General features: G+C 35.0%; 1 protein-coding gene and 1 pseudogene across 10 annotated transcripts in view; both read right to left on the bottom strand.

The window, feature by feature from the left end:
- TDRD3 (tudor domain containing 3) overlaps positions 1-16,422 on the bottom strand; it is a 198,876-nt gene that overhangs the window by 31,970 nt on the left and 150,484 nt on the right. For all 10 annotated transcript variants that reach the window (XM_015121152.3, XM_015121154.3, XM_077973771.1 and 7 more), the window contains 2 exons: positions 13,609-14,459; positions 8,690-8,815 (listed from right to left, as the gene is read on the bottom strand). In XM_015121152.3, coding sequence (XP_014976638.1) covers positions 8,690-8,815; positions 13,609-14,459 — 977 coding nt within the window. The remainder of the gene's footprint in view (positions 1-8,689; positions 8,816-13,608; positions 14,460-16,422) is intronic.
- On the bottom strand, positions 13,050-13,120 carry LOC114673641 (U2 spliceosomal RNA; annotated as a pseudogene).

Here is a 16,422-nt window from a genome sequence, read left to right as displayed (position 1 = left end):
GGTTTCCAAGTATTTCCTGTAGACATTCTATAATAGGTTCTATACAGGGGAAAAAAAAAAATTCCATGAGAAAATGACTTTGTGAAACACATACATTATCTCTCTCTCTCGGAGATTTAAAATACATATTAACTTGTTATTGACTCAAAGAAGTCCTGTAATCAAAAAATGTACTTAAATTTTTTTAATCTAGATTTTCCAAATTTGTTTAACCATGAAGTGGAACTAATGTCCTCAGAACATACTTTAGAAAACCCCAAGCGAGGTGGACGAGGCAAGAATAATTATGTACAAAAAAAAAAACAAACAAACTTTTGTATTCTTATCATGGTCTAGGTTGCTTACTAGAACCTCTTCATTATGTTTACTCTTATTAAACTGTATGAGTTTTTAAAGGCAAATAAAATGTACTCACTGTTGCAGTACTTCCTTTCCCTTCTGAATGGAGCTCTCAGCCAATGACAGGCTACTAAAGGAGTTATTTCAAGCCAAAATGTAAAACCCTTGCCAGTGGTTCCCAAGTTTAATGGAACTGGAAGCTCTATAACACCAGAATATTTCTCACAGGGAAACAGATCAACTCCGCTCTTTTACTAGAGGTATGATAGTGAAACCTATTATACATGATTCTAGAATAAACAGCACAGGTCCAGCAAAGTTCAATAAATTAAGATCAGTAGTAAGGGCAGCCCATATACATCAAAAGATACCACTCACTAGAGGTAAAAAGAAAAAGAAATTTAAAAATTAAAAGGCCAAAAGGATATAATGTTTAGGAAACAATGGAAATTGAGAGATGACTAATAAGACGATAAAAGTAAGACTAAAGAGAAATAGTATTAAGTAGAGACATACATAGGATTTAAAAAGAGAATGAACAACTGACAACTCATTATGGTATGCAATCAAATAGGTATCGTAAGTTCACTTTTAGTCCATCACCATCAAGGTTCACCATCACTGACTATAAAAGAGAGAAGTTGCAATGAGGGAGTTCCATCTGAAAGGGAATAAAGTCTATGGTAAAATGAGCAACATTATTTTTCTGCTTTTTTAGATGCAGATGAAAGAAACTCAGAAATTCATCAGAAACTAAAACCAGGTGCGTGTGTGTGTGTGTTCAATGGGATGCCTTTTCAGATTTATGAAAAATCTTTAAAATATATTGACATGAGTGTCAAGATATATGCCCAATAGGAGACTAACATCTCTGAGACCACAGAAATAAGACAAAACAAAAATATCCTTCAAATCCACTTATTTTACTACTTTATTTCCTGTGCACTATTAGTAAGTCTTCTACATATATTTGCAAAAGAATGGTAAAATTCAGTACAGTCTGAAATTACAGCTTTAAAAGTATCTGTAAGTAAAGTAAATGAAAAGATAAAATTTGCACTTCCAGGAGAACAAGTTTTGGGACTACTGAACCAAAAGTATCAGAGAGAAAAATAAGATCTCCTGAACAATTCCAGCCCCGTTCAGTTGTGACTCTCACCCATGATGCTTCCTTAAGACTATGCTGAAGGAGGCCAGGAACAGTGGCTCACGACTGTAATCCCAGCACTTTGGGAGGCTGAGGCAGGCGGATCACCTGAGGTTGGGAGTTCGAGACTAGCCTGACCAACATGGAGAAACCCCGTATCTACTAAAAATACAAAATTAGCCAGGCGTGGTGGCGCATGCCTGTAATCCTAGCTACTCAGGAAGTTGAGGCAGGAGAACTGCTTGAGTCTGGGAGGCGGAGGTTGTGGTGAGCCGAGATCACACCACTGCACTCCAGTCTGGGCAACAAGAGCAAAACTCTGTCTCAAAAAAAAAAAAAAAAAGACTATGCTGAAGGAAAAATCAATCTATTATATAATATTGGACATACAGGTAAAGTATCATAAATATACTTCTTAATTAACCAATGCCATATATTCAGAAGGCCCTACTTTAGGTTACCATTAATAAAGGGGAGATTTAGGTGATAAAAGATTAATGGAATAGCTTCTGGTATTATTCACATATACAAAAGAAAAAAGAAAAAAGAAAAAAAAAAAAAAAGAATGCTGAGGGCTGGGCAAGGTGGCTCACACCCATTATCCCAGCACTTTGGAAGGCCAAGGCGGGCGGATCACCTGAGGTCAGGAGTTCAAGACCAGCCTGGCCAACATGGTGAAACGCTGTTTCTACTGAAAAAAACAAAAATTAGCCTGGGTGGTGGCGGGTGCCTGTAATCCTAGCTACTAGGGAGGCTGAGGCAGAAGAATTGCTTGAACCCAGGAGGCAGAGGTTGCAGTGAGCCAAGATCATGCTATTGCCCTCCAGCCTGGGTAACAAGAGCAAGGCTCCATCTCAAAAAAAAAAAAGGGGGGGGGGAAGAAAAAGAAAGAATAGAAAAATAAAAAGAATGCTGTAGATTTTTCAAATAGTTATGCTAACCTAATACTTAATATTTTTAATCTAGCATTTTCCAAATTTGTTTAACTATGAAAGTGGAACTAATGTCTACTTAATAATAGTTAAATAACTTGAGGCTTAAATTTTTATGAATTGTAATTAAAGTTAGAAACAGCTGCATTATTCTTAAAATAACTTTAGAAAGAGTGATGGCATGTGTTAGGTAATATCCTGCCATGTTATTTCACTTTGGGATTTACTTCACCCTCAGAAAAAAGAAACATGAAACAATAATATAATCTATACTTTCACTGCTCAATAAAGGAAAACTCAGAATACCCAGAAACCTTTTAAATATGTTTTTACATATAGTTTATTTAAATAGATCATAATATGTTATTATCAGATACTAGAATTCAAACAATATTTTGTACAGGTTATTAAAATAGCATATTATTTTCTTAGTATTATTTTAAATGGTCAATTAAAATGTCCCCACTGAATAATATAGCTAGGTCAAAATTAAATCTCAAGTTTTTCATAATATTCCATTAGGCTTAACTATCACAAACTGAATTTGGAATTAAGGGTTAGATATGAACAAATTTTAAGGTAACATTTATGCATATGGAATACATTTATTAATAAATGTTCCGTCCTTCTGTGTCAGAGTTCTTATATCTCCAGCAAAGTGTTTTTGTATAATCCGCAACCTCCCACAAAAATTGTAAAAGGCTGGGTGACAGATGAGGAAGAAATAAATAAAGCACCATCTAATACAACCAAACTTTATTAAAAGAAAGCTTAAAGATACTGCATGGAATCCCTAAGTTCCATGTACCACGATTTGAAAATTATGTTCTTGAATGGCGCTAAACTAGCCATATGGTTTCTTTCTGATTTACTCTTGTTTATATTAGAAAATGAACACTGCTCACACGGCAGTCTCTGAAAGTTTCCCAAAATATGTGTGGTAGAAGAAGATGTATTTCAGTGACCTTAACCAGTAAGTATGAAAAATTATAACCACTAACTTATTTAAGAACTTATCAGTAAAAATGAAAAATCTTCTGGACTAGGGTCACATAGGTGCTTGTATTGTTTACTAAATACTAACTGGCAAAACCACTGTTACATAATTCTAATCTTCCTCTGAGGTCAATGGTTTTTATAAGAATTATCCTTCTTAATATCTACTACGATATTTTATCAAATAAAACTAGATGGAGCCTAATTGTATAACTATGCCATTAAAATTACTAACACGACCTATATTTAGTACTCATTTTAAACTCATTATTATATGTATCACAACTCTCCATCACCCTTTTCATTAGAATTATGGAAGGTTCTATTTTTCTTTTTAATATTATAATAGTGATGGAATAATTTGTAGCTTATTAATATTATTTGAATTTGAAAAGGTAACTTTCACACATGTGCTTCCCAGGATGACATTGTAAAATAAATTGTATACAAAGTTACTTCAAAACCAAAACTTGAGATTGATAGTCCTTCATTTTAAAGTATGCTAACATGAAAATATACATAATTATCATAAAAAAGAACCCAAACCCTCCTACAAACAAATTTTACTTTTTAAATAGATAAAATATATAAGAACTTTTTTTTTTTTTTGAGAGGGAGGCTCGCTCTGTCGCCCAGGCTGGAGTGCAGTGGTCGGATCTCAGCTCACTGCAAGCTCCGCCTCCCGAGTTTAGGCCATTCTCCTGCCTCAGCCATTCGAACAGCTGGGACTACAAGGCGCCCGCCACCTCGCCCGGCTAGTTTTTTGTATTTTTTTAGTAGAGACGGGGTTTTACCGGGTTAGCCAGGATGGTCTCGATCTCCTGACCTCGTGATCCGCCCGTTTCGGCCTCCCAAAGTGCTAGGATTACAGGCTTGAGCCACCGCGCCCGGCCGTAAGAACTTTTTAAAGAGATACAATTCTTTAAGTTATGCTTTCTTCTTCCACATTAATTTTATCTTTAATATGGAATAATAATCTATAATTATTTAAATTAAAACTTCAGTAAATAACATTTTCTGTACTCGTATTTTGTTTAAAGCTTCAAGAAGAATTCAGACCCTAATCAGATATTTCAGTTTGTTTCATATAATAAAAACTATGACTTTCTTATCTTTGTGCAGAGGGCAGGGATTTTTGTGTTTTATAGACTTACGTATTCCCTCACCTAGAACAGTGCCCGACACCTAAGAGATGTACTAGACACTTAATGAATATTTATTGAATAAATGAGTATTCTACAGAAAAACACTTAAGATAGGATGACAACTTAAAAGACAATAACAATTTGCCTATTACTTTCCAGAAGTACTGGCCAAGATGATGTGCATTGTATGTTAAGGTCTTAGAACTAACAATTACCTACACAATAATCATTTTTATCATTGAAATAATAGCTGAACAATGATCATTTGCTGATACCAAGAAGTGGATACTATGAACTTTTAAAAAGAAAGTTTAGGTATCAACACACTCTAAAACACTTCTTAGGATATAAAAGTCTCAATAAAATTCAGGTCATGAATATTTATGGAAAATGAGGACCCAGCAATGTTTTCCCAGGTTTAGGAGAACAATTCAGAAGGAACAACACAAAAAGTTTGCCTGACCAGCAGCACCAGGGTATTTTACAAGCTTCCAAATTGCCTGTGGCATCTTTTTGCTGGTTTCCTGGAATTAGTTTTAGAGTTTAAAGGAACCAATTTGGAAAAGGCCTGTGGAAAACAAAAGTAGCAGGTTTTCTTTGCCCCTAAAGTTTTCTCATACAGTGGTAGGAAATAGAAAATCTGTTTTTTTCCATATGTAATTTTACTAGTAAAACATGAGACTCCATAATGCTTCATTTACTTTGCTAAAATAAGAAAAATCCTACAATGTTAAAAGAACTCATTTTTTGAGATAAATAAGAGCATTTATGCAGTTAATAATGAGTATTTATCCAGTTAATACTTTCAGGGGCTAAGAGATATATTAAGCTGGTGGCCTCTATATTTCGAGGAGATATTATTATTATTAAATAATAACACACATCTCATGTGTGTTAACTAGAAAGTTCACTGCAATAAAGACATCATACTAAGATAGAATATCTTAAGACAGCCAAAACAAACAAACAAACAAAAAATAACAGGTGAAATCTAGCTAGAACAAATAAATCACGGATGACAACAGAAGTTTAATGAATCATTTTGAAGAAAATTAGTATTTAATCATAATCAAAACACACATTTTGGCCATATAAATGTGTACTCAAAGACACCAACATTAACACTTTCAAAATATTTCAAAAATATACTCCCTAAGTGCGTATGTTCTAGAAGTAAAAATATATATCCACACGAAAAGGAGAAATAAATATTTGGCCTACTGACAAATTTAAGGCAAATAATTTCTAAATTTCATGAGAAAAACATTAACACTTACATTTAAAGTATTAACTTGATTTTTATTTTAATTTTCCATACAATGGGCTATTAACTTAGTCATCGAGTCACTTCATATATCATGCTTTTTATTTAATGATTTATGCTTATACTTTTAAAAGACAATACAAGCAACTAATTTTCTACAAAGGCTTTTGGCTTATATGCAGGCTTTTCTGACTGTTTTTCTGCAAACTAGTTTAAAAAAATCTTCACTAAATGATCACTGCTACATTCAGGAAAACAGGAGTTTTCCAAAATCTTATGGCAATAACAAACATAAATCTTAATAAAAGATACCATTTCACAATAAAAAAAAAAAATTGTAGTGCACATATATAGTGCACAAGTTAAAAAATTAAAAATTCCACAATCCATAGAATAATTGTGCTAAGGCCTCTCTAACCATTCCCCTGCAGCTTTGCAGCCCTTTAATTTTTCTAGTATGATTTATCAGTTATAGTTACCTTCTTATTGGTACAGTGAATGTTTCATTTTTTGATAATTTTGTACATTTTTGATTGACTTAAAACTTGTGATAGTTTCCTCTTCACCAAAATTTTTTAAAAGTACTCAAAGACCCCAACATTAATACTTTCAGGGGCTAAGAGAATTCTATACTAACTCCACATTACATGTACTGACAGCAACACAGACTATATTTCTTCAGGGTTTTTTGACATCTATGTGCACACAAATATTTTTTAAAATACAAATAGGTCGAGATATATTAAGCTGGTGGCCTCTATATTTCGAGGAGATATTTCTCTCAACTAAGTTAATTATTTATGCAGATAAAGAAGAAAGGCTGATCATGATGTGCATGATCCAGAGATGTTTGTTATAGTAACTTATGCAAATTCATAAAACATCAACAACCATTTGATTATAAAAGTATGAGAAAAGAAATACCAGACTCTCCAAAAGATTCAGTGATTCTATCCTGCTTCTTTCTGTAAAATATTTCAAATATTTTATAAAAGATTTTTAAGTTGATTGTAGAAAAAGAAAATAGGTTAATAAATGACATAATAAAAGATAAATATTCATAAATAAGTAGGAAGAATATGAAAGTATTGCTGTAATTCAGAACAGAATCATTAAATGAGCTGTGACACCTGATAAATTGATTTTCCAGCTAAGTTTATACAGACCTAAAATCAAGGATAAAGCAATGAGGACTCTTAAAGGAGAAATACGAAAAGTCACTGACTATAGAAAGCAAATGATCACTTCAGGACCAAACACCTCTCAATAGAAGAGCTACAGTGAGGAATAAGAAATGTGCTCATCAGCTATGGCCACCCTGGAACAGCAAAAGGAAGGAGAGAAGAAACCACATAAGAAAACTAAATTTTTCTTTAGGGAGAGAAGAATAAAATTAATCTCTTATTAAGTCTTCTAAAAAGTAAGAAGTAAATAACATAAGAATTGTATTTTGAATCTTTAACTGCTACGGCTAAAAACAACTGGGAACATAATAAATAGCAAACCAGGACTCAACTTCTAGAAATACAGATTCAATACATAATTACTTTCATCATCAAAACTAGATTAAAATGTGTGTATTAATGGAAAAGAGAATGAAAATAGCCATCATATGAGAACCTCTCGGAAGACTAAAAATATAGTTACACCAAGTTTCTCCAAGAAAACAAAGATGTAAATTAGATATTGATGATTTGGGGTTTTTAGGCAAAGAGCAATTAAAGTTTAGAGAATAAGAGTTAGGGAAACAATCTCTTAATTAAACTTTGAGCCATTAGTAATCTTATGTTGTAAAAGTTGAAATAATAAATTATCTAGAAAATAATTTCTCTAGAACAAAATGCCAAAAAATAAAGATCCATGGCCCAAAACATTATTACTACTATTAGAGTTTTTGGTTTTTTTGTTGCCATTTTATTTCTCTTTCTGGAAGGTAGAGAAGGGGTGCCACTGAAGATATGACAGAAAAATTTTAGAAGACCAAAACTAAAAGCAGTTCATGAGAAAACAATGTATCCTTCAATGATGAAAGCTACTGTCTGGATGATGTAATTTTCTAGAATATTTTGCTATTTTAGGAAAATGCCAACATATTTGTTGATATTGGCTTATAACAATAAATTTATTAATAGCTACTCACAAACTAAATGAAAGAATTACGAAAAACTTCACAGAGCTCATTCTAATACATCTTGTATTCTTGTTTCTGCCTAAATGTAAGAATCAATCTATATACAATCACATAAGTTCTTTCTAAAATGGACTCCATGAGGCCAGTAAGTTCTAAGTTACATCATCAAATTTATCACACAGCTTTGACATAACATTTGGTAACAAAACTAATCCAATAATTAGCAAACAGATAATTTATAGTTAACCTGTACATATATACATCAATATATATGCAGTAAATGCAGTGTAAAATTGTATATAACTTAAAAGTGTTTTTCTTAATTTCACCTGTAACTAAAATAATAAATGATACATGCATATCCAACAGAGATTTGAATTTGACAGCTGCTGGATATAATTTAGTAAAATTCAAAGTAACAAACTGGGAAAAAAACAAAATATGCATAAACACCCATTTCACACGTAGAAATTTTTGGCGAACATGTAAATAAGGGCACCTATTTCCAAAGCATAATACAACAAAACATTACACAAAAAAAGTAATTCCAATGCATTCATTTTTATTGTAGTTCAGTGTAAGCATTAAATTCAAATCTTACTTTAGGGGTAGCCAGTTATAAGTAAATTCAAAATATTATTCCACTTGCAAATTTTGTATGGCTATCTAATTCTTTAGAGCTATGTATTTTCTTCAAAATAGTTTATGCCTTTGTACAGAATATGTATCACGTACCCATGCCTCTGTCTGAACGGGCTTGATATTGCTCAGTAGCACCTCTTCATAGTTTCCGTAGTCAGTGAATTTAACAACTGCCGTCATACCCGAAGAATGGAGGGCTTCAACTTCTGCCCGGTAAAACTGAGGGGGCAAAGGGAGTTTTAAATATGACAATTGGTATTTATAAAGGGCAATATTTGAGGGAAATGCAAATTCTTAAAGTGTTCCAATGTGTAATATTCTTTAGAAGGAAAACTTACCTTTGGAGCCCTTTGACTAACATTAATAAGACAATTCTTTTTATTTTTTTGAGACAGGGTCTTGCTCTGTCACCCAGGCTGGAGTAAAGTAGCAAGATCTTGGCTCACTGCAACCTCCACCTCCCCAGCCCAAGCGATCCTCCCATTTCAACCTCCCAAGAAGCTGGGACTACAGACATATGCCACCACACCTGGCTAATTTTTTGGTATTTTTCACAGAGATGGGGGTTTCACCATGTCGCCCAGGCTGGTCTCAAACTCCTGAGCTCAGGCAATCTGCCTGCCTTGGCCTCCCACAGTACTGGGACAAAAGGCGTGAGCCACTGTGCCCAGCCAACAATTCTTTATACTAATCAGAATATATAACTATAGAGTAATTTATTTTAAAAACAGAAATATCTGACTAAAAAAAAAAAATGCAAAAAAGGTGGCTCATTGTTTCAGTCATCACAAGTGGCTGGAATGAAGTAGGAATGTCAGGTAAGAAGCTAAGCCCATCACTTAAATCCAGTATTTATAGGATTAAAGACATTGCAAGTCCAGAGACTTACCAGTTTCCTTAGTGTTAGCAGGCTCTAAGAACTGATGCATATTTACAAACTCACAAGGAACTGCTTTACTTAATAACTACAATTGTTTATCTACTTATTTATTTATCTTTATTTCTAGAGACAAGTTCTCACTCTGTTGCCCAGGCTGGAATGCAGTGGTATGATCACAGCTCACTGCAACCTCAACCTCCTGGGCTTAAGTTGTCCTCTTGCTGCAGCCTCCTGAGTAGCTGGGTCTATAGGTGCCTACAACCATGCCTGGCTAATTTTTAAAAATTTTCAGAGACAGGGTATTGCTAGGTTGCCCAAGCTGGTCTCAAACTCTTGGCCTCAAGTGATCCTCTCTACCTGGCCTCCCAAAGTGTTAGGATTACAAGCATAAGCCACTGTGTCTGGCCAATAACTACAATTTTAAAATTTATCTGTTAAATTAACTGGGAATAGGTCATCTGTTGCAGTAATCTTTCAGTACAGATCATGCTATCCAGGCCCCAAATTGTAGGTCTGAATATTGCTTAACTACAATTTTAAAATTTATCTGTTAAATAACTAATATATAGCTCTATTTATCTGTTAAATTAACTGGGAATAAATTATCTGATTGGAGTAATCTTTCAGTACAGATCATCCCTTTCAGGACACAAATTGTAGGTCTGAATGTTGCTTAGTAAATGTGAAATGGAAACAAAGAACAAATTGCTGTTAATGTTTTCTTCAAGCTAAGGTATTTGAATGCTCTATTATAGTATAACACTATCTACTCTAATAGTATCGCTCTTTTTTTTTTTTTTTTTGAGATGGAGTCTTCCTTCCTCTGCCGTCCAGGCTGGAGCGCAGTGGTGCAATCTCGGCTCACTGCAGCCTCCGCCTCCTGAGTTCTAATGATTCTCCCGCCTCAGGCTCCCGAGTAGCTGGGATTACAGGCACGTGCTACCACGCCTGGCTAAGTTTTGTATTTTAGTAAAGACAGGGTTTTACCATGTTGGCCAGGCTGGTCTCGAACACCTGACCTCAGGTGATCTGCCCGCCTCTGCCTTCCAAAGTACTGGGATTACAGACATGAGCCACCGCACCCAGCCAATAATAGTAACTCTTAAGAGGTTCGCTAGAATTAGAAAATACTAAAGGCAACAAAAATTCATTTTTTTCTCATCCTTCTAAAAAATGAGTTACCCTCAAAATAGTTGGTTTTTAACTAGTATATTTAATATTACAAAGGTAGTTAGTGAATTCATGGTGTTTCCTTTTCAGGTCTGAATGTTAGCAAGTTTAGAGACATGATGCTGTAATTTTCCTCATCTTAGAGTTCTTGTTATACCTTCTGATCTCTCCCCTCTTCCTTTATTTCTTAGCCCCATACTTTTGTGTTCTGTAAATTGTTCTGAGTTGCCAAATTATGCCAGTTCAGGTAAATTAAACAAACATGTTAATTTAAGATATAGCATGAATCATGCTGGGTTTATTGGGATATATATCCAATAAAAAGGCTAAAATCTATATTTATTCTACAAGTGAAGACTTTAACTAGAAGGAATGACATGGTCTAAGACCAGGATCACAGTAGTGGCAATACTGGTGACAAATTTAAAGGGAATAAAGTTTCAGGCAAGGAAATCAATATGGAGGTTGTTGTAATGTTCCAGTTGAGGAAAAAATAGCTGAACTAGTTTAGCAGTCTAAAGGAAGAACTTCCCGGAAATTTCCATATTCTCCTATGGAAATGAAGCTAGAGTCACTTACCAAGCCTTTCAAACATTTTGAACATTTCTTGGTGAATCCAATCTCCTACTTCTGCTCTTGTCGAGGTCACCAATAACCCCACATTATCCAATACAGAAAACACTTTTCCATCCTCATCTTAACCTCTCACGGGAGCATCAGATATAGTGACTATTATTTCTAAGGTAGCTATTGTTGGCTCAATAAACACTGATTTCCAAGTACTTCACTTTTTCTTGCCTCCACCATGAAGGAGAAATAGCTAAATATAATGAATCTCCCACTACTCAAAACAAATAGTTCCTGAATTTTGGAAATTAAGTGGTCTGAGTTGGAAGAATAAGAATCTGGATAGTGAAGACCACCTGCATCTGTGTTTCAAGCCTTCCTAATAGCCAGGAAGTGGCCACATGAAATAGTTCCAAATCTGCTGGTATTCCTGGGAATACCAGGCTTTTGCTTTTCCAGAGAAAAAGAAAAGACACACAGTGCTGTCTCCTCCTTTCCTTCCAGGCTTAAGTAAAGATGTGACAGAGATGCTGTTTCTAAACAATCATCATCCCACTCACACAAAAACCTTAAAAGCCTAGGCCATCTAGCTGTTTCACTCTGTACTCCTTATTCTATCATCAGGCAACATCTAACACTCTGCTTATACATCTAACACTCTGCTTATACCTCATTATTTAATGAACACAAGAAGGCCTGGTTCTTGACCCCAAATCCTATAGCATCCTTAATAAAGGATCCACCCAAATCCCTAGTGTGAATTTCAATTCCTTGAAATCTTCAGTTACCTTTACTTATACCATTCCCTTTAGCCACATACTCTCATAGGCACACCCTTACTGTATCAACTGCAACCTATAAAATATTTATTTTGGACTGGTGCGGTGGCTCACATCTATAATCCCAGCACTTTGAGAGGCCGAGGCGGGTGGATCACCTGAGGTCAGGAGTTTGAAAACAGCCTGGCCAACATGGTGAAACCCTGTCTCTACTAAAAAAAATACAAAAAATTAGCTCAGCATGGTGGTGCCTGCCTGTAGTCCCAGCTACTCGGGAGGCTGAGGCAGGAGAATTGCTTGAGCCTGGGAGGTGGAGGTTGCATGAGCTGACATCATGCCATTGCACTCCAGCCTGGGCAACAAGAGTGAAACTCCATCTCAAACAAACAAAAAATTATTTAGAATATTTTTCCTCTTTTGAGTTGCTTCTCACATCCTCCCAGACCTTTTGCTCTGTAACTCCCTTACATACATTTTTATTACCTTGCTATTGTCTTCATCCCCTCACCATCCTACTTTCATCATATATAAGTGCTCTCTCCACAATTAACTAACAGAGTTAACAAATAATTATGAAGTCCCTATACTGTGAAAGAAGCAAGACTACAGACGAAAACCAGATAGACAGAGTCCAGCCTTCAAGGAACTTAATATCATGGTAGTGCAAAGAGATACCAATTCAAGAACCAAAACAAAAAATATTTACAAATTGTGATAAATTTTAAAAAGTGATTAAGGCACTGATTAAGAGAATAATGTAAGTAGAAGTATGGGGCAGGTCAAAGAAGGCTTCTTCTAGGAGGTGAGGTTTGAGCCAAGCCCTCAAGGATGAGAAGACTAGCTGACAGAAGAGCAGGTTGGGCAGAAGGAAAAAAAATGTGCCAAGTCCCCTTCTCTCTGATGGTCTCTCTGTCCCTTTCCCTTTCCTGTCCTCACTGTGCCGGTCTTCTAACTCTTGGCTAGGCTTTTACTTGACCCACTGTACTCTTTCTTGCCCTCATCTTCTGTCTTTCCTTCCTTCTTTCCCCTACAATTTCTCTCTTTCCCTTAAGCCACCATATAATATAAAACTAAAAATTGGTTTAATAATTTTTACACTTGATCTTAGCCAAAAGGCCGAGAAGCGATGGTTTAATAATTTTTAAATCATTACAAGATAAATAATTAACTTACATGTTAACTTTTTTAAAAAGTAGGCTGAATATGTACTATTTTCTTTCACTGAAAATCTGCAGAATTTCATTTTGTGCCACTCAACTGATTTTCTTCCTTGTGAATCAGCGTAATTTTACCAGAGTGAAAAGCAAACATATGTAATTCAGCTGATGATAAGTAAAATAAAGTTCAACTTCACATAATTATTTCTACAATATTTTTCTGGCACGTAAGCTAAAGCCAAACTGAACTTAACCAAATCTTATGGGACAGATTGTCCCTAGGCATCCATAAAAATATTAAATATTTTGTTTATCCTTCATATATCTATAAATCTGTTCAAAGATTTTAAACAGGTACGATAGTAGGAAAAAACTCATAGTTCCAAAGTGACAGCTTCTAGAAAGTCCCGCTAGAATGTAACATTTAGTAATATTATAGTATCTTTAAAGCATCCATACCTTGTTGTCCTCCCAATAAAGTGCAAAACATTCATCTCCAGGTTTCCACATTTTTGCATACTCCATAGGAATAGATGATTCTAGTATTTTTTCTGGCTTAATTGGCCCAGTTCTTCTTTTGGGCCCACTACTGTAAAATATTTTATCATCATAGGGTATAGTTGTGACAGGTCCTGCTGGCTTAATGGGTCCTATTCGTCTTCCTTTCAGTGGCATTTCTACTTCTCCATTTGGAACACCAATGAAACTATTACTTCGAACTGGATTCTGATTATCAGTATTTACATTAAAATGTTTTTCAATTTTTATACCACTGAAAGCTTCATTATTTATTGTTTGTGATTTCCTGTCATAAAAATAATCAGAAATAGATGTTTGGTTTTCTCTTTTTCCACGTTTTTGATTATTATAGTCTACACATTCTTGAGGAAGTGGATTTTCTTTTGCCTCTGCAAAGCAGGGACCTTTTCCTGATCTGCTTTGCATAGAGTTATCTCTTTTTTTAAAAGCACCATCACTATGCTGAGAACCTAAAGGATATGAAGTATCTTTAGTTCTGTCATATCTAGAATACGGTCTATCACATTTGATTCTGTCTTCGGCCCATACTTCAGATGCTGAAGAAGTACTTGGTCTTTCAGAACCTCTATTTCGAGGTAATCCACTGCCTTCTAAAACTGACTTTGAATTTGGGGAGTCTCTTTGAAAACGAGGCGGTTTTTCATTTCTTGGCTGCCTGGTATCATTTCTAGGAGGATGTCTCAGATGATTATTATCTTTTACTCCATTTTGCTCAGTATTTGACGATCTGTATTGTCCCTGATGAAGCTGCTGTGGCTGTGATTTAGGTTCTGAAAGGTAAAAGTATACCATATGCAAATTAAGATGAAGACTCTGCATTAATAATTATTTCAAAATGCTTTATTCTATTAATACAAAATTATCAAACTACTATTCTAAAATCTTCTTCCATCTTCCTACATCATTATCTTACTCCTTCTCTGCTTCCTTGGAGTCCTGCATTTCTAATGTACAGTTTTCTTAGTCAGCAACATTAATAAAGTAAAGTAGTAAAATGGACCACAGAAAAATGGTGGATAATCCAAATTCTTATAATACAGCTACCTACATATGCTATTCTGGTAAATCATCTCCTAAAACATTAATGAAACAGATCTGCAAATTGCTAACTCAGAAACAGCTATGAAACTGCACAAGTACAACCCTGATCAACTCCTTCTGAATGCCACTCTAATTTAGAAATATATAGCTATTATTATCAGTCATGTTCTAGCCTTAGCAAAAATGTTTCTTTTCAAATCTTTCTGGATCTGGGAATTGCTACGTGTTTATGTTACAAACAGATATCCTACTATAAAAAAAGAGTTTATGTTACACATAGATATCCTACTATACAAAAGAGTTAATTTTCTTGATCTGTCAAAGTAACTAAGAGTAGGGACTACTTGGAAATACAGAAAAGTGTCAAAAGTGGAAATACCAAAAAAGTGTCAGAAACATTACTAAGCATAACAGTGCCTATAATGTCCAAGAAGTAACATGATAAATATATATAGATAATTTTTGATGGCTATATTTCACATAGTGATTTCTATTCTGTTTCAGTTTGTACCATGTCACTTATACTTTCTTCCTCCATAATTTCACTTAGCATGTCTATAACACGATTACCAAACATACCAAACATACTCATTGGTCTTTGGTGTATGTGTCTTGTTTCTCTCATCATACATCATAATCAACATGCAGCTGTAATTATTCTTATATTTCCCCAGGGTTACAACTTTTCCAATGAGAGCCTCCACTGACATCTTGGGTGAGACTGTTCCCTCTGTTGCAAGGAAATTAACTACAAGAAAATTAACTTCATTGACCTACAGATACAAAATGCCAAAAGGACCCTCCCCCAGCATCCCCAGGCATGCTGACTGTCAAAACTTTCCCCAAAACATTTCCAAACAGCCACCGGAGGCCAAAAGGTATCTGGTAGATTGTTTAAAACAACAGGAATAAACGTTTAAAGGTTACTGAGTGACAAAACAGGTCACGATTAAAGATCAAAGCTCAAAGTGGTCAGGTCAGGCATGGTGGCTCACACCTGTAATCCAAGCACTTTGGAAGGCTGAGGCAGGTGTATCGCTTGAGGCCAGGAGTTTGAGACCACCCTGGGCAACATGGCAAAACCCTGTCTCTACTAAAAATACAAAAATTAACCAGGTGTGGTGGTGCACACCTGCAATCCCAGCTACCCAGGAAGCTGAGGCAAGAGAATCGCTTGAACCTAGGAGATGGAGGTTGCAGTGAGATGAGATTGTGCCACTGCTCTCTGGCCTGGGTGACACAGCAAGACTCTATCTCAAAAAAAAAAAAAAAGACTCAAAGTGGTCCAAAAAAACCCATTCTCAACTGAACCAATGGAAGCTAGAAGTCAAAAGGCTATAAATACCTTTAAAATTATGGAATATTTTCTAAGGAAAATATTAATCCAGTCAAACCACCCCTTAATTGTGACAAAGAATGAAGATTTTTCTAAGATACAACATTTCAAATATTAGCCAAGGCCATAAGAGAGATCTTTAAAAAAAGAAAAAAACACTTTCCCTCAAGAATATCTGCCTAATAAACATAATATAATGTCTTATTTTAACAAAAGCAGTCAATATTAAATTTTTCTTTAGAGAGAAGAAAAATGATCACTTTTAGTTTCTGCTGGCGTTGTTTACTGTTCAGAAGTAAAGATTCCAGGAAGAACAACAGTGACCAAAATCAGGACCCAAATGAGCACTTTCAGCA

Source organism: Macaca mulatta, chromosome 17 (assembly GCF_049350105.2).
Source record: "Macaca mulatta isolate MMU2019108-1 chromosome 17, T2T-MMU8v2.0, whole genome shotgun sequence".
Classification (NCBI taxonomy): Eukaryota; Metazoa; Chordata; class Mammalia; order Primates; family Cercopithecidae; genus Macaca; species Macaca mulatta.
The sequence above is the reverse complement of the archived record's forward strand: the minus strand, read 5'-3'. Positions and strand labels throughout refer to the sequence as shown.